The sequence below is a fragment of the Protopterus annectens genome, chromosome 1.part1 (genome assembly GCF_019279795.1).
Source record: "Protopterus annectens isolate FY-2018-M chromosome 1.part1, PAN1.0, whole genome shotgun sequence".
Taxonomy (NCBI): Eukaryota; Metazoa; Chordata; order Ceratodontiformes; family Protopteridae; genus Protopterus; species Protopterus annectens.
Window position 1 is genome coordinate 469,502,252 of NC_056726.1, and position 20,273 is coordinate 469,522,524.

General features: G+C 37.7%; 1 protein-coding gene across 2 annotated transcripts in view; it reads right to left on the bottom strand.

The window, feature by feature from the left end:
• Positions 1–20,273, bottom strand: part of LOC122805884 (serine/threonine-protein kinase D3) — a 2,410,388-nt gene that overhangs the window by 637,242 nt on the left and 1,752,873 nt on the right. For both annotated transcript variants that reach the window (XM_044076135.1, XM_044076141.1), the window contains exon 10: positions 20,058–20,135. In XM_044076135.1, coding sequence (XP_043932070.1) covers positions 20,058–20,135 — 78 coding nt within the window. The remainder of the gene's footprint in view (positions 1–20,057; positions 20,136–20,273) is intronic.

Below are 20,273 nucleotides of genomic sequence, written 5' to 3' on the forward strand. Positions count from 1 at the left end.
GGTTCAAAAGGAGCCTGGGTTAATTTCTCAGGAACAAAATTAAGGTCCCATGAAGGAGTGATATGTTTTCTTGGTGGTCTGATATGCAGAACACCTTTCAGGAATTGTTTCAACTTAAAATGAGAAGCCAATGGAGGGTTCAAAAGCAGATAAGGAGAGATTGCTGACAAGTAAGATTTGACAGAAGAATATGCTAAGCCAACATGGACCAGTTCACACAAGTGAGAGAGAACCAAAGGGACCCCTACTGAAAAGGGATACTGATGAACCTTAAGACACCAGACAAAAAAATCTCTTCCATTTGGATATATAATCTTCTGGTATTAGGTTTCCTGCCCTCCTCCATAACCTTAAACATGTCCTCAAAGAAATGGTGCTGAAAGGGGATTAAAACCCTGTCACCCAAAGTGTCAATTGAAAAGTGGACAGATCTGATTCCAAAATGGTGGACAGCCTGTAAGCACACTAACAGGGCAGCTCCTGCATTCCTATACTATAATCTGACTTCAAACCAGCGCATCGTTTAGGAAAAGTATACCAAACATCAATGGATTTAAATCAGAAATACGAGTACTTACTTGTTTCATCTTTATTTTTCAAAGAATCTCTCATTCTGAAGGAAAAATAATTACTTGTTGGAAACAGTGCCCTGAACCGCATGGTGTGGATTCTTCAAGACTAACAGGCCTAATAAGAGGAAAGTAACAAGAAAAACAACTTTCATAACAAGACTTATCATTTAAAATTCTGCACTACTACTAGGAATCTAACTATACAAGATTAATGGAGAATCAGCCAGAGCGGATGGAAACTGTAATCACAAAAAACAAATTGTCTGCAATTACTACTCCTGAGAAAGAAACCACTTCTAAAAGGCAAAAAATTAACAAGCAACAAAAAGAAGTTGATAAAATGTCTCAAAGATTAAAACAGGAACAACCTTTAACACTGGAGAATCTGAAAACTGCTTTACAACCTTTACAAACAGAAGTGCAGGGTTTCTCTCATAACCTAACTACATTTGGCTCTACACTGGACCAAACTGTGCTTAGGCTTGAACAAAACAAAGCTAAAATTATGGACAATGAGCTAAAAATAAATGAACTGCAACAAAAAGCACAAACCAATGACACCATAATTAAAGAATTACAGCAAAAAATGTTAGACTTGGAAGCTAGAATCCGGAGAAATAATTTTATCATAAGAGGTATTCCAGAGAGCTTTGATAATTCACACCTTATTCCAACAATAAAAGAAATACTAAGCTCTCCTTTGGCTAATAAAAATCTCCTGGATGAGATAGTGATCGAAAGAGCTCACAGAGCTATAAAGCATACACAAACAAGTAATCTTCCTAGACAAATCTATATCAGACTGCTTAATTCAGCACATGTTCAACAGATACTGTCAGCTTATAAGATTAAAAAGAATGTTACATGGAGAGCGCATAAAATTATGATTACTCAAGATTTTCCTTTACAAATTAAACAAAATCGACAGAAACTCAGCAAATACTGCAATCACCTCATTGAAAATAAGATTAGTTTCCAAATGAGATATCCTGCAACTTTAACATTTTATTACAAAGAAGAAAAAATATCCTTGGAAACACCTGACCAGGCAAAATCCACCTTTCTGCGTCTCTTCAAAGTAAATCCTGCCTGAGACAACTCTTTTCATATCTTTTGATCCAAAAACAACATTTGGAAGGCTAAACAAGTGCTACAGCTCCAAAGAACTACAGGACAGAAGAATATACCACTCTTATGGGAAATATTAAACAAATGGATGTGGAATGTGTTCTAAATAACTCTGCTTACTTGCCTGTAAAGATAACCTCTTTGCTACACTGTAATACTTAAGGTACTGTCTTTTAGTAACTGCCTTTACATTTAAAAGTTACAAAGCTACCTAACACTGTCTGCATAGAGAAACGACTTTAAAGTGCATTTACAGCTTACAAAAAAGAAGTGTTAATTACATTTAAAAATGGGATATAACCTTTGATATAATAGTTTAAGTAGTGTAAATATTAGACATAAATAGTTTCAGTTAAAATGTATACTCATTATTCTACTGGCATAATCATTGAGTTGCTTTTAAGTATATCCATGAGCAAGGTACAAAAACATTTCTCATTTTTTTTTCTTCTTCCTCTCTGTTTGTTCAGTAAATGGCACTGGTTAATTATTAACATATGAGTTCACAATGATGTGTTTATATGGCTTTTGACAGTGCAGTGTTAAGTGAAGATTCCAATACATTTAAAGAACCACAGTTAGTTGCTGTTAGCAAGAATAAGGCAAATGTTCTTGAATTTTAAAGTGCTGCCTTCTTTAAATGTTTAAAATGTATAATCATTATTCTGCTGACATAACCACCAAGTTACTTTTAAATGTCTATTAGCAGGGTACAAAAACATTTCTCTTTTTTTTTTTCTTCTTCCTCTCTGTTTGTTCAATAAATGGCACTGGTTAATTATTAACATATGAGTTCACAATGATGTGTTTATATGGCTTTTGACAGTGCAGTGTTAAATGAAGATTCCAATACATTTAAAGAACCACAGTTAGTTGCTGTTAGCAAGAATAAGGCAAATGTTCTTGAATTTTAAAGTGCTGCCTTCTTTAAATGTTTAAAATGTATAATCATTATTCTGCTGACATAACCACCGAGTTACTTTTAAATGTCTATTAGCAAGGTATAAAAACATTTTTTTTTTCTTTTCTCTCTGTTTGTTCAAGTAGATGGCACTGGTTAATTATTAGAGTACACAATGATGGATCTATATGTCTTTTGCCAGTGCAATGTTAAATGAAGTTCCAATACATTTTAAAGAACCACAGTTAGTTGCTGTTAGTAAGAATAAGGCAAATGTTGTTGAATTTTAAAGTGCTGCCTTCTTTAAATGTTTAAAATGTATAATCATTATTCTACTGGCATAACCATTGAGTTACCTTTAAAGGTGTCTATTAGCAAGGTACAAAAACATTTTCCTTTTTTTTCCCCTGTTTGTCCAGTAGATGGCACTGGTTAATTAATAATATGAGTTCACAATGATTGCTTGTATGGTTTCCAATACATTTTAAAGGACAACAGTTAGTTGCTGTTAGCAAAAATAATGCAAATGTTGTTGAATTTTTAAAATGATGCCTTCTTTAAATATACATATACTGTACTTGGTTTTTGAAAATATTGTTTTGTTAACTCTTTAATAACTCTTGAAATGTTAAGAATTATAATATGTTGCTGTTACTACAAAACTTTTTATAAAAGTTACTTTTCCTTTTCTCTCTATATAATATCTAAGGGTACAATTAATATAATATTTTAAGAAGTTTGTAAATGAATATGCAGTATATAAATAATAAAAGGAGCAGGATGGGCACCGTCTGTTAGTTGATGACTGTTCACATTTGGAACAGTATGGGTATTATTGACATCCCTCTGATATATATCTACTCCTTGTTGTTAAAAATAATAGTTCTTTTAGTTTCTTAACTCATGCACATTTACAAATACAGAGGGATGGGTGGTTAGGCACCTATTTAGAGTTTAGGAGTATAGAAGTCACAACATTTATTCTTAAGATAAATACACTAAAAGAAAAAGTTTATAACTGTATTTTTGTGTATCAACTAATGAGAAACTTCAACAATATTAATAAAAATATGATAACCATAGACTCTTGGAATGTTAAAGGGATGGTAGATAAAAAGAAAAGAAATGTAATCATGCACCTCACATTCCAAACTAAGGCTGATATAACTTTCTTGCAAGAAACTCACTTAGATGACCAACTTTGGGTTAGGGAAAGGAAAAGAAAATGGGTTAAAACAATAGTTGCTGCAAATTATAGTTCTTTGTCCAGGGGAGTGGCCATTATAGTAAATAAATCCTTCCAAGGAGAGATTACTTCCTATGAAGCTGACTCAAAGGGAAGATGGGTATTATTTACTACTGAATATCATACTTTAAACAAACCATTACTCTTTCTTAATATATATAGCCCCTGCCCAAATCAACAGCTCTTCATTTATGAAATCTTTAACATAATAGCCAAATACCCAAATCATCTGTTTATTGTAGGTGGGGACTGGAATGCTTTACTAAATCTAGATAAGGATAGATCGCATAATAAAAAAAGACAGTCACAATCTACCACTACAGCACTTAAAGCATTACAAAATACATTTGAACTAGTTGACCCTTATGTTAAATTTCAATATGATAAAACAATATCAAGATTCACTTTCTTTTCAGCCACTCATAAAACTTGGTCCAGGATATATGCTTTTCTAATTTCCCTTGCTTTCCTTTCTAACAAATTAAATTATGCTGTATCACCTAGAACTCTTTCAGATCATTCCAAAATTAGACTTTTAATAAACTTTCAAGCTCATAAACAAAATATTTCCTATTACAATACCTGGACGTTAAATCCTAAAATGATACAAAACCAAGAAACTACACAAGAAATTCAGAATGTGCTAGCCCAACTTCAAAATGATTTTATATCCGATCAAATTCCATGTGACATACAATGGGCGGCTACCAAGGCAGTCATCAGGGGTATTATTATTCAAAAATCTGCATGGCTCAAAAAAAAGTATAACAATCTTAAGACTGAACTAGAGTGTCAAATAAACACTGCTGAACTAGAACTTCAGGAAAAATATTCTAAAGAACGTGAAGAAAAAATAATTGATTGGCAAAAACAATTACACAAACACTATTTAGAAAATATCTCCTTCTTAGAATTAAGGTCAATATATCAATATTCAGAATGGGCTCAAACACCATCAGAATTCCTAGCTAGACTAATTAACATAAAAAGTGGACCTCCTAGGATCAAAGAAATAAAATATGAAGGACAGGTGAAATATAAAGATCAAGATATAGTGGACGCTTTTGAAGATATTTATAAGAAATTATACAATATACCATTATCATCTACAGACAGATTTGAGGATTTTATACATAATATTAACTTTCCACAAATTACAGGAGATCAAAGGAAACTCTTAAAATCACCATTACATTTAAAAGAGATAAAAGCTGCAATAAACAAACTAAAATTAGGTAAATCCCCTGGGCCTGATGGATACACATCGGATTTTTATAAGTTATTCATGGAACCTATCTCCAAAGTGTTATTAAAAGTTTTCAACTATATAATACAATATGGTATAACAGATAAATATTTAAATAACTCCAAGACAATGTTGATTCCTAAACCGCATTCTGACCCAACAGATCCAGCAAATTATAGACCAATAGCCCTCAAACACTGATCTTATGATATTAGCCCATGTTATAGCAAATAGACTTAAGAATATACTCCCCATAATAAACAGGCAAACAAGTGACAACACCCTGCTTTTAGATACCATTGTAAGACTACTTAATAGGGATAAATGCCCCAGATATGCCCTTACAGTAGATGCAACTAAAGCTTTTGATAGAGTAAACTTACACTTTCTCTTTAATATGCTGCCTTTATATGGTTTTCCTCAAGAATTCATTAAAATGATCCAGGTTCTGTATCAGACAGCTTCTACCACTATACAGGTAAATAAACTTATAACTAACCCTATACTCTTATCCAGTGGTACAAGACAAGGATGTCCTATTTCACCATACCTATTTAATCTTTATCTAGAACCCCTCCTTCTGTTTATTTCACAAAAAAACTTTCATCATATTCCCAGAATCCACAATACAAATCTTATATACTCGGCCTTTACTGATGACTTAAATATATACTTTCAACTCCCCACTACTGACCTCCCAAAAATACTTAAAGTTAATGATGAGTTCTCGGTAGTTTCAAATTATAATTTAAATTTAAACAAGTCACATATATTTCCCCCTCAATCCTATAGGACATAAAGAATTGTACTTTCCTATGAGTGAGATCAAAATAAACTACTAGATAAAATATCTAGGAATAATATTTACTTCAGACTTCAAAGATAGTATAAACAATAACCTACTAACTACATGGACTAGTATTCAAAATGATATGGATAGATGGAAGAACATTAATATGTCTCTACTGTCAAAAGCTAGTGCTGTCAAGAAGAATTTTCTACCAAGTATACTCTTTCAATTAAATGCTACCTTTTCAAATAGTCCCCAAAACTTCTTCCTTGTCATGGAAAAAGCTATATCAAGATTCTTATGGTATCCCAAATCTACCAGAATTAAATATGCAAAACTTGTACTCACCAAAGATAAGGGGGGGGGATTGGGGTTACCCGATTTTAAGCTTTACTATAGTATAATTACTATATACAGACTAATACAAATAATAAACTATGACTCGTATATAAATACTTGGACACCCCAGTGGACCAAAATCTGGTATGAACAGTTGAAATCCCTTGGCTGTAATATCAAATCCTTACCATTCTTGAATTTAAACCAGGCTAGCATATACACAAAGAATTTGCACCCACTAATTAAAAACATGATTCTGACAACACAGAAACTATTTAAATCATTGCAATTAGCTGACGCTTTTGCCCTTATACAACCGTCACATCTAAATCCTAATTTACTAATAAATAATAAACCAGTAAATCTAACAAACTACTCCCTGATAAAAGGCTACACAATATGGGATATATACCAATGGATAGACTCTAACACGGGGCAAATGAGAGTTGAACTCAAACTTCCTATGAAATATAGTATTATCCTTAACCAACTTCATCATCTTATAAATGCTAATTTCTCACAAATACACACTGACTTACAGAACATAGATTTAGTTAAATTAATACTTGAAAATCTTAAGATTAAAGGGAAAACAATTTCTAGGACTTATAAAATTGTAATGAGTGCAAAACATCAGAATTCTTTATTTTCAATCTATTGGCAAACGAAAAATCAATCACTGACTGAAGAAAATAAGAAACTAGCCATTGAAAATACAATCAAATTCATTCCTTTCAAGAAGCTGTTATATACACAAATTATAGTAAATAATCTATATTATACCTTATCTAAATTAAATAAATTCAATCCTAACTTTTTGCCTATATGTCCCCATTGTCCGGATCAAACAGCTGATCTGATATTTTACATGACATGTGGAACTGTACTAAGATGTACAACTTATGGTGTTCCTTGAGAGTAAGATTAGAGAAGATGGGATATGAAAAATCATCCCTTACTTGGGAGACAGCTATATTGTACATTATTGTACAAAAGTAGTCCCCTTGACTGGATACTCACTAATACCCCCCAACTAAACTATAAAACAGGCACCCTGCCTAAGGACATAAGTGATCACTTGCTTACCTATTTAATCAGAACAAAAACTGCCATCCTAAACTCTACCATCTGTAGAACTATTCGCACTACCAAAAATTTTAACCCTGCTCATTTTCAAGCTGAACTAGTCACCTGTGACTGGTCACCCCTGAAATACCTCCCAGTAGATAATGCCTTGAAATACTTTAACTCTAAATTTCTAACCATTTTAGACAGCCATGCCCCATTACGCAAAGTTAGAATTAGAAACAAACCGGCACCATGGCTCACCAAAACGACCAAACAAAAAATCCTCCAAAGAAATAAACAATGGGCCAAATGGCACTCAACAAAAAGCTCCTCAGACCACCTGCAATTCAGACAGCTAAGAAATGAAACAAAAAAGCCATATTAGCCGATAAAAGAAACTACTACTACCAACTACAACAAACCAACCAAAATAATCCCCAAAAATTCTGGCGAGGTATCAATAACCTCCTACACCCTGGATGCTCAAGTACTCCCTCTCCCTCTGGCTCTGATCACAACAATCCCATCCAAATAGCTGACTCATTTAATACTTTTTTCACGGAAACCATACAATCCCTAGCCAACCAGCTATCCCCTAACACCCCAGGCTCTGCCACACCCTTTACCGATAATTCTCATCAATTTAATTTTCAGCCAATGCCCACTTCACTTATCTGTAACCTCATACAGAAACTTAAACCCACTACTCTCTCTGCTGATAAATTACCTGCAGAATACCTGCAAAAAGCTGCTAAAGTCATAGCCTACCCCATATCCATCCTCATTAACAGAACTATTTCTGAAGAATCTATTCCCCTAATCTGGAAAGTCTCTCACATTATTCCCCTGCATAAGGGCGGTAACTCCAAAGAGTTGTCCAATTATAGGCCCATAGCTATTCTATCTCCTTTGGCAAAAATAATGGAGAAATGTATACACATACAACTGTTAACCTACCTACTCGATCACAATTTATTAGCATCCTGTCAACATGGCTTTAGACCATTTCATAGCACAACCTCTGCTCTCTTATCCTTCACTAACCATATTAACAGTAATCGTAATATTGATACTCTATCCACAGCTGTTTTTATTGACCTGTCCAAAGCATTTGACATGGTGGCTCACCACCTCCTTATAGACACACTCAAAAACCTGTCATTGGACAACCATACTATACAGTGGTTCTAATCATACCTACATAACAGGCAACAGGCTGTACTATGGGAAAATACTTAATCTTCCCACGTCCCAGTCACTCTAGGGGTCCCGCAAGGATCTATATTAGGCCCATTACTCTTCTCCATCTTTACAAATGACCTTCATTCTGTAATTCCTCAAGCTGACTGTATCCAATACGCTGACTCCACACTCATATGTGCTGCTGCTTCTCAATCAGAACTTCAGTCACTAACCCAAATGACCTTTAGTACAGTTGAAAACTGGCTCCTACAAAGACGGCTTATCCTTAACCCCAAAAAAACAAAAATGCTACTATTTACCCCCACCTGCAGAACCTCCCCACTTAACTTTACTATTACTTCAAATGATGGAACTATAATATCTCCTGAACCAACCACCAAACTACTCGGGGTACTAATAGATAACAACTTGTCCTTGAACCTAACATTAATAACACCATAAAAATAGTAAACAAGAAACTAGGTTCCCTCTATAGAATAAAACCCTTTCTTACACCTCCAGCCAGGGTTACTATTGCTCGTACCCACCTCATCTCTACCTTGCTCTATGCCTCCCCTATCTATACCACAATATGTAGAAGTAATCTGAGTAACCTTACATCCTCCTACAACAATATTGCCAGATTTGTAGCTGGGCCCTCCTATAGAACTCATCACTGTATCAATCTGAATCAGTTAGGATGGTTAGAGCTGCCAAATTTAATACTTTTCAATCAATTAATAGTAGCCCATAAGATCCTGTATTTACCTCAAAATACACCCATACTTACCATCAAGACCTTACGCTCAGCTAATAACCTACTTGTACAAATATCAAAATCCAATAACTTAGCTGGTGACACCTTGTTCTCCAATACAGTAGGTAAAGCCTGGAACATCCTCCCAAGCCAGCTAACCTCAATATCCTCTGTCAGCTTATTTAAAAGCAAGCTTAAACCCTACCTTAAATCACACTGGCTATGCCCCTGTGTTAACCCAGACTAAGTACCTAACTATTAACTAGACTCCCACAATTCCTAGCCTCCCATGATCATGATCTTGTGTTGTCTCACTATTTTTTAGTGAGCTTAACCTTCCTTAGGATTTTTTCTCATGTAAATAAGTATATAACGTGGAATGATCAAACACCTTCATATAGTATCACAACCTATGTGTTAAATATCACTAGAAATCCATCCTTGTTTGTTGATCTTCTATACTCTATCTATTGATCTCTAGTGTTTTTCTTTCTTAGGTTTTTGTGAGACCTTAGTATCTCTTATCATAAATTACTAGGTGTTTCTAATTTTGTAATATGTTATAAAGATTTGTACTACACCATTTCTAATGCAAATGTATTAGTCTTATTCATCTATTCTTAGATCAATTTTCCTTTTTCCTATTGAAATATAAAATATATAATCTTAGGCTTGTATTATAATTGTTAAAACTTCTTATGTACCAAATTATACTGTTATTGTCTTTGTCTTGACCTTTTATGTTGTTGTAATTTGCGGAGCTTTTCTCCCCGGGCCTCCACTGAAAATGGACATATATCCAGCTGGACTAGCCCGGTCAACAAATGTAAAATAAATAAATAAAATATCAATCAACTCCCAAAAATATTAAAACATGTCTTTATTACGATGTGTTCCCTTATTAAATTCTTTATTACAAAGAATTGGAATGTCATGTCACCAATTACATGAGAAAATTTTAGCAATCTTGCTATCAAATATATCTCATCTCACAAATTAATTTATTCAAAAACAAAAAACAAACTTTATTACCAAAAATATTGGGGTTACTTGCTAGATATAATTCTTGACAAATAAAATTTAACTACAAATTGTCATGAAAAGCTAATCTTTAAATAAGAAATGAATGTAGTATAACCAGTCTTTCTTTCATCTTCTCCCTTTTCTTAGTATATGTGTAACTAGATATTTTCCCTACACATACAAATAAATGGTTAAATTTCTATTTTTACTTTATATATAGACTATCCCCATTCTAACGATCCCTTATGAGACCAAATGAACATAAGAATTCCCATACTTTACTTGACGATGTAGTGACTTCTTGTGTGTGTGTATATATATATATATATATATATATATATATATATATATACATATATATGTATAATTTTCTCTGAACGAGATTGTTGTCTGTTTTCTTTAGATAGGTATTTGTATTGTTTATTTGTGTTTTTGAGTTACCGTATTGTTATTATTTGAAAAAAGAAAATTGAAATAAAGAGATTTGGGGGAAAAAAAAGAAAACTGGACAGATGAGAGTGAAGAACAAACCCATTGTCTTGTGTAAGAAGATCCATCCAGTGATTTAAATTGAGATGATGCTCCTGGCCAGATGAAAAAGGAGGGGAAGCCAATGCTGTCGGAACCAAAATGGAGTCACAAACAAGATTTTTGGAGAGTCCTATTCGATCCCTGGGAAGAAAAACAGAGAAAGGGAAGCATAAAGCAACACCCCCTTCCACGAAAAAGACACGTCACCCACCCTTCAAGCCATAGGACATGGGGTTCTGGAATAGAAATGAGGAAGCTGTCTGTTCAGAAGGGAGAAAAACAGCCACTTGAGGGATACCCCAACAATGAACCATGTCCAGGAAACACCTTTCTGTGACATCCATTTATGAGGTTATGCCCTGGACCTGCTTAGAGAGTCTGCCATCAGCTTTTCTCCTGAAGGAATGTAAACTGCCTAAAGAGAACCCTGCATTTGTATAGTTAGATCTCAGGCCTGAAGGGCTAGTCTGCAAAGAAGATAAAACCTTGCCCCCCCCCCCCCCCACTTGCTGATGGACCACATGACTGTGGTATTGTCTGTATAAACCCTTAAATGGCCTGAAGACCAAAGGGAGCATAAGGTCCGGAGAGCAAAGATAAGGGCCCGAATCTCTTTGATGTTGATGTGATCTAGTCACCAATGAGGATGCCAGAGATCCTGAACCCCCATACAGCCCGAAGCAGCCTCCCACCCCTGATCGAGGTGTCTGTAAAGAGCTCTTGAGACAGTGCAGGAGACTGAAAAGGGACACCTAGATTAAGAGATATGTGCTGAATCCACCACTGAAGCTCATGTTTTAGACAAGAAAGTAACAAAATTGGAAACTCCAGTGTGTGGCAATGCTGAAGCCACACCGACTGAAAGTACCACTGAAATTTCCTCATGTGAAGCTTGGCAAAAATCAGCAAGGGGATGGATGAGGCCCTGTACCCCAGTGCCATTACAAACTCCCTTGTAGGCATGACAGGCAGAGGAAGCAAGGACTGGAGGTAGGTTGTTAGAGACAGTAACCTTGCGAGCAGGCAGATATGCCAGCATTGGAATAGTTTGAATCCTGCATACCAGGAAGATATGATCCTGACAAGGGGACAGGTCAGATTTCTGGAGATTGAAGGTGAAACCCACACTGTGCAACAGGAGCCTGGTAAAATGCAGGTCATGCAGCAGCCTGGGAGGAGAGGGAACTTGACAAAGCAGATCATCCAGATAAGGAAATATTTGCAATCCTTGAAACCTGCAGAAAGCTATGACTGGAGTCAGATATTTGGCAAATACCCCTGGGGCTGTGGAAAGACGAAAAGGCATGGTAGAGAACTGAAAATAAGAGAAGGAAACAGAGAAAAGTAAATACTTTCTGAATACAGGGTGAATGGAGATATGAAAGTGTCCTTCAGATACAGGGAAACTAGGAAGGTTTGAGGAACAATGGGAGGAACAGAGTTTGGAGGGAAAGCATACCGATGGTGGGTACCTTGAGGAAAATATTCAAAAAGGAAAGGTCTAGAACAGCTCTCCAGGATCCCTCCTTTCTGGGGACCAGAAGCATCTTGGAATAAAACCCTGTACCCTTTACGGCCTGTGGGACAGATTGAATAGTGCGCACTGATCTAGTAAAATGTGCTACAGACCTGAAAAACATGGAATTTGATCTGAAGGGGGTTGAGCAATGCCTGAAAGGATGGGGGGACTTCCAAGCCATGAAGTAGCCTTGACGGATGACTGAAAGAACAAGAGTCTAAAAGTAATCTATTACCAAACAGGGAGTGACAGAGACAGTCTGAGACACAAGGGAACAAACTTGACCAAGAAGGGAAGGCAGAATGTTAGATGGATGCAGATTTGTTCTGAAAGGAAGGTTTTTGAGGTCTAGGCATCTGAGTTGGTTTGTCAGATAAATACATGCCTAGGTACTTTCTTACCTTTGGAGGGCTGAAGAGACTCGTCTATGAACAAAGGCAGTTTTAGCAGGATAATTCCTCTGAAACTTAGGAATGGTGGAGAGAAAAATCTATTTAAGGTCCTTCATGACTTTGCCTTCGTCCTGTAAAATATTAAATAAATCTGCCGCTGGAGTACCAAAGATATTTTGATGATCTAGGGTAGTATCAAGAAGCTTAGCCATAACATTATTAGGCAAAGCTTGAAGATGAGGCCAGGAATGCCATCTCATGACACAGCCTGAAGCAGGAGCACTAAGGAAGGCATCAGCAGCATCATAACTTCACTTAATGGAGTGACAAGCCATCTGAGATGTGAATCCCACCAAAGAAAGAGAGGTGGACTTAGCCTTAAAATCAGGTAGGTCAGAAAGAACTCCTCCCAGCTGAGACAACATGGATAAAATATACCTGGTCATGTGAGCTTGACAGTTAATGGTACAAAATGCCAGGGTGACAGAAGGGTAGGCCTTATTTTCATGTATTGATCATCCTTGTCCAATGGAAGAAGCTCAATAAAAGCAGAAGTCGAGAAGGCTTATTAGCAGAGAGAGAGAGACCACAGCAGGGTCAGAAGGAGCAACACTGATGAATGTGAAAGCTTCAGGCACCTTATGAAAATGGTCAGGAAGCTGGGAATCGGCAGCTAAAGCAGCAGCTGAAAAAGTATCCAACATATCTGCCAAAACACGGGGAACAGCAGAAGGCTTAGGAGACTTCATCTGCAACAACTCAGTAAATTTTCTGGATGTCAGAGCCTTGGAAGCACTCCCACTTAAAATGCTCCATTAAGCAAACCACTCTATCCCCAACAAACAATCCTTGCAAAGGGGAATCAGGACTTAAGGAGGACTCCTCCTCAAAGCCATAGTCCAAGGATGATGGCATGTGGGAGGAGTAGACCAAGGAATCCTCAACTTAAGTCCAATTCCTCAGCAGAGGAATCAGATTCCCTAGATCCTTTAGGGGCAGAGGATCAAGGAAGGGCAGGAACCAAAACCCAATGAGTAAAATCCTGTCACTTTTATTTTATTTTTATTTATCATTTTGTTGACCGGGAAAGTCCGACTAGGTTCCACAGAGCCTGTTTTCAGCGGAGGCCCAGGGTGAAATGCTCCAGATGCATGCCTTTGGAATGTGGGAGGAAACCGGAGTACCCGGAGGAAACCCACGCGAACACAGGGAGAACATGCAAACTCCACACAGAAGGCACCCCAGCCGAGAATCGAACGGGAGAACCTCTTGCTGTGAGGTGACCGTGTTAACCACTGCACCACTGTGCCGCCCACTTCTTCTGAGGATCTTTGGGAGTGGGAGAAATATGCTTATCCTTCTGTCTTTTCTTAAGGGGGAGATCGGCTTCAACATACTTCAGCAGTTCAGAACCTGGCCTAGACTCAATCAGGGCACCAGGCACTTTCTAACACCTGAAGAATTCCCATAGGCCCCTCTGATATGATCAGCTGTGGTTCCTCCTCCACATCCACAGAAGACATTTGCAATGGCTCGGGAGACATGCAAGAAGTCGGTTCCATGATGGCCATCGATAAGAGTTGTGGCAGAAGGAACAGACATCAACACTGGGCAGTCTTACAGGGTATCATCCACCTCGACAGAGACATCTGGCAGAAAATGGATAGCTGTAGTTTCAGATCTCAACTTCTTGGCCTTTTTCTTAGGAGGGATCTGTATCGTGGGACAGTGGGGGTTCAGGCATGGTACCCTGGACCAACAACTTGAGACACTGGTTCTCAAGATAAATGGAAACAGAAGATTGAGAGCACTGAAGAGTTTTCAGCACAAGCATCTTACAAATAAGCACTGTGTGTGGTCATGAGAAAGCATCTAGACAAATCAAACACTTGTGATGATCTTTATGGGGAATCTGCCTCCCACACTGACATTTCCATTTCTTGGATGACATAACTGAAGAATTTCTAAGAATTTTATGCACGTCTGTTTTTTTATCTTGCTGTTACTTGCATTTACATGCAAGCATACCAAAGTATATTTAACTACTTATTGTGATCAACTAGTCTTATTACTGTATTGCACTAAATACAATAAATACACGAAGATAACTGTTTCAGTTAATGCGCTTTACTTTCACATTTTCTTTTCAGATCTACAAGCATGTAACACAGATACTGTCAGCTCTCTATGGCAAATACCCCAAAGCTTGTTTATGCACAGTTACATTTATACCAGAAGGTCTGGTATTTTTCTCAAAGTCTGATGTGTAACAGTTCTTTCTTTGTATAACAGTTTTCCTTTGTTCCCTTTCCCTCGGTTCTTTGTAGTTTGATGATCCATGGAAACTCAGTCTTGCATTATCTGAAACGTGGTGTTCCAGCACTATCTGATGTTCCAACTTTATCTTGCTTGATGTTGCATCTCTTTACTTTGTTGACGTCTTTCCAGCTGTCATCTGTTATTTTTACAGATGGTTTCTCAAGAACATACTCCTTTACATGGATGCCAAAATCTAACTAAGCTATGCCAGCACACTTACTACTTCTTACTTTTCAGCATTTTATAACCCTTTATATTTCATATTATTCTTGCAGCTTTTATTCAAACTAATAATCATGCTAGCCATAGTTTGATAAGATAGTGTATACTAAATAAAACAGAGTATTCTTTCAATAACTCTCAAAATGCACTATGAAAAAGAAAGAAAGAAATAATGACAAAAGAAAAGAAAAGTAACCTTAATGGGGTACTTATCTGTAAAAGGCTTTGTATACCCAGCACAGCAAAGGGTGTTTAGACTGATGTACTACTATGGCGCTTGGACTGGTGGCAAAGTTGTTCTGAGTTTGGAGCATCTGTACATCACCCTTATGCTGACACAGGAAGCATATGACTGTGATAAGAATTAAACACTTTGATATATTGGCTGGACATAAGGCTATCCTTAGCAGGAGAGCCAATATGTTATGAATACTGCAACAGTGATATGGAAGGACATAGTGTTATTCATAGGTTCATAGGTAAGTACTAGCCTAGTTGCCCCTGTGGGCCATTTTAAGCCTAGCCAGTTTCCCTTTTTGTGCTCGAAATAATCCATCTGATTTGTTTATAGATTGGCCTTACCCGGCCCATGGTCAATAATTATATATTACCCCTAATGAAAATAAACGGGATCATACCATAGATAATTTGAGGAGACTCATGCATGCGGTAAAACATTTAGGATCTGCCTCTGTCCATTAGTAGTACAAAGGGCAGTCCTGGGGTAAGCTTTCTGTTTCCCTTCCATAGGTCTAAGTTGCGTTTGAATATGGATAGGGGTGAACTTCGTTTTATGTGAATGGTGGGGTCTGTTTCACAGCAGATGTATCCTCTGTTAGATATACCTGTCCCTCCAAACTGTTGTACTGATGTTGCAGAAGATGTTTAGATCCCTAAAAAGAGTATTTCTAATGTCATATGACTTGCTAATGTGCAGTAAATCCATTAGTAGTGGGTCGGAGGATGCCTTGCATACCAGACACAGGTCATCTCTTAACAATCTGTAGGATACAGGGTACAGTGACAGAGCTCTGAGTTGGTCCAAGTAGGGCATGTTGTTTAGGCCTTGTATCCATATCCTGTTAATAAGGTATTGCTGTGTGCGTTCCAATTGCTGCATATGTCTGAAAAGATACATATCAACAGGGGAATTATACTTAATGATTGGTTTAATGAGGCTGAGTAAAGGGGACAATGACATCCCTAAATATAGGCACAATCCCTTTGTTTATAAGCCGTGCAATACAAAGGGACTTTCTTATGATGACTACATACTGGTCAAAAATTAGTTCACTGCCCACATAAGTTCCCAAATCCTGAGCAACTGAGTCAACTCTTGGGGATGTATTGTCAATGTGGTAGTTCCCTGGGGTAGAAGGCTTTTCAAAAGATACAGTCATGCATTTTTTGGAATTTTAGTTATTTATTCGGGACAGACCTTCCTGCAGGATGGCTAGGTCATTTGTGGATTCAATGACTGCTCCTACCTCGCGGGCATCGGCAAACTTAGTCAGCCGGAGCCTTTCAGTAATGGCTTCTACTTCAGAAAAGTAGATGCCAAACAGGACAGGTCACAGCACAGAACCCTGGAAGACATCACTACTGACTGGTCTCTTTGTAGAGGTAACTTATTTTGATTATCTGCATCCTATCTGTGAGCCAGTTGGCAATCCAGTGGGTCACACTGGGGTTTATTCCCAGTTTACTTAGCTTTTCTACTATGCCTGAGTGGGGAACTGGGTCAAAAACATTAGCCAGGTCGAGGTATGCAGTGCGTATGAATACAAACTCTGACGTGTCCAGTATTAGGAAGTTCCCTATGATCTGACTGATTAGTTTCATCAGAAATCTTTCCATGGCTCTGCATACAAGACTGGTCAGACTAATGGGTCTGTGACTGCCTGCATCTGTGGAAGGTACTTCCCTTATGCAGGGGAATGATTGTAGCTGTTCTCCATTCGCTTGGTACAAGACCTGTACTGAGGCTGAAACTTTAGTGCTGTTCAGGGTGTGGATAAATTGTGCTTCATGCTATTTGAACTGCATCCAGTGATATTGTCAGGACCCATCAATGCAGTATTTTTAGCTTTTGATAGCACTTTTAGGACTTTGCCTTGTGTGCTAGCAGGAGGCTAGCCAGTTTCAGGCATACCTTGAGGGACAGACAGAGGGGAGAGATGGTGGTAAAAGTTGGAGCTAAATATTTTACCAGCCAGTAGGTTTGCTATATCTTCAGCATAGGTAACATAGTTCAAAAACAGCACAATGCACAGCTGCATTGTGCTTTTGTGTTTATGAACATATCTAAAAAATGCCTTGTGATTGCTTTGGCTTGGGTAGCTATTTTAGCCTCAAACTCTGCTGGATTTTAAGCTCCTGAGTTGTTTGTTCATTTCAGTGACAAGGGCTCTAACATTATGGGAATTACTCTTCTTAGTTTTGGTCAAATTGTTTTCCTTTCATTATAAAGCTTGTTGTTATTACAGTTCCACCACATGGGCTTGTTTCTGGGGTTTGCCCTGCACTTATTCCTACAGGGTACAGGTGCATCTATGCAGCTGTTTACATGCTAGTATAGTCTGGTGCTGTACGTTTCTGCATGTAGTTTCTGGATGTAGTTTGAGACATCTCCACCTTCAGTGGAGTTAACTTGGTTTGGTGAGGATTTGAAGCTCGTCAATTTATCATTTAGGTGTAGGTAGTTTGTCTTAAAGAAATTTCTAAAGGAACCTTGGGAGGAAGGAATCTCTGGTTTCAGTTTTATTTTGAAGGAGACTGCTTTATGGTCATACCTAAAAAGTGATGAATATATACAAAGGATGGTGCAAAATGCTCCCATATTAGCAAGGACAAGATCCAATATGTTATTCCCCTAGTAGATACTCTGACTAATTGTTCCAGGGCACTTGTATTAAAGTCCAGGAATCTCTGTGCTTCTGCACTAATGGTGATGTAGGTTTCACAGTCTACAGCTGGATAGTTTAGATCACCTAGGAACATGGCATTAGGTTTAATACTGAGGGATCCTAGTTCCTGCAGATTGGTGGTGTGACTTTCTTGTGTCACAGAGGGAGTTTTATAGCTATCTAATATATGGCATGGGCTCTTTCTTATGGTTATTTAGATACAAAAAAGCTCTAGTGCATCACGCTGCTTTACCAGCCTTGATGAGAGTCTCTTCTGGATGTAGTTTGAGACATCTCCACCTTTTTCCCCATCCTGCACAGTAGCTGGTCTAAACACGTGAAAATTGTTATAGCCCTGCACATCTGGAGTGCTCTCTGCTATTTTAAACCATATCTCAGTTACTACAGAGATGTCAATCTCCTCCATCGTGAGAAGGGCTTGTAGGGAGTGGAGTTTTTTGTTTAGGCTCCTAGCACTGATCTATTAACACCACCTTCATATTTTCCTTTGTTTGTTTCATTATGTGTATCAGGTTGGGACTGACTACAAAAGTCACTATGGGGGTAGATATGTCTTTGCCAATAATCCAAACCCGAGAGGGGACAGATGCAGGCCATCCCTAGTGAAGCTGAGTGGTCTATCAAATGTATTCTCCCAGGCTGACAAATATTAGACCCCCTTTGAATGACGCTAAAAACTAAGCCAGTTGTCAATTATTTTTTGCTCATATCATGGCATCATCCTTGGAGAAGGCAGAATGTTGTTCAATGCTAAGCTCATACCTGCTTTGGACACGGGTTCAGGTACCTAGGCAGTGAGACATTTCCCTGTGATAAATTTGGTTGGGGACACATGGCTGAAGTGACATTCACCTGCAGAGAAATATGACTGTTGAAAATTCCCTGTGGACAAAGAGAAGCACACACTGCTATGTCCACATCTTTAATAACCAAATGTATAGAGGCAGAAGAATTAACAAGTGTTGTGTTTGGTGTACAGTACGTGCTTGTGTAACTACAACATGTAGAAGTGTGCTACAGCATGGAGAAATCTCTCCATGCTACTGTACAAGCTACTGTAGTTACATTTATGCTCCAGTATGCATTTTATGTAATGTTCCCTAGACAATGTGAAGGGGGTAGTGTCCAGATACACACCAATTATAAAAGCACTGCCCATTGTGCACTGCATTTTTACTGTCACTGACATGCCCACTGGCTAGCTTGCTGCTGATGCCTGTTTCTGCCATACTGGCTACTGTCTCATGTTGCCTCAGGGGGCCATGGACATTATTTTCCCCATCTGCATTTGGTTATTGAAGTTGAGGGCACATCACCACCGCATTCATCTCTTTGCCCATACGAAATCTGCAACAGCCATATTTCTCTGCAGGTGAATGTCACTTCAGCCATGTGTCCCCAACCAGATGAACTGAAATGTCTTGCTGCCTAGGCACCAGAACCCCTTGGAAACACAGTTTGAGAGCTCCATCATGTCTCTCTCTCTTCATACAGTCCAGGGAGGTACACCTTAAGTCACTGACACTGGCATGAACTATGACAGAGTTATACTGGTACTTGTTGTTCAAGGACTTGAGTGCATGCATGATCTGACAGATCCTGGCACCAGACAAGCAACTAACCATCGTTCTTTCCTTGCTCAGTCTGTTAAGAGGTACTTCTGAATGTCTTGCACTGGAATCACCCATAACAAAAATGTTTTTTTTTGGGTTGATGCCTTCCTTAAAGGCTCAGCATATGTGACTTTAGGACTCCTTGTGCTACGTCAGGAAGTGAGCTTAATTTGCTGAATGTGCTTTGTGTCTGTGTTGCGCTTTGGAGGTGGTTGAGATTTAGGCGAGTTAATCTTTGGAACATTACATCATATCTACTGTATCAAAAATGAATTTTCCTACCTTATAATACTTGGTCCCAGATTCATTCTGAAACAGTGTAAGACACTTGCTGTCAAGCCTCCAATAATGTCTTTTTCTCTGCAAAACACAAATATAATCAGTCATACCTTTTCACAGAGAATATTATACTTTGGTACATAAAATGCATTCTAAATATTAATACTACTCTGAAATAATCTGCATTATGAAATACTTCTATGCCTACAATTTAACCTT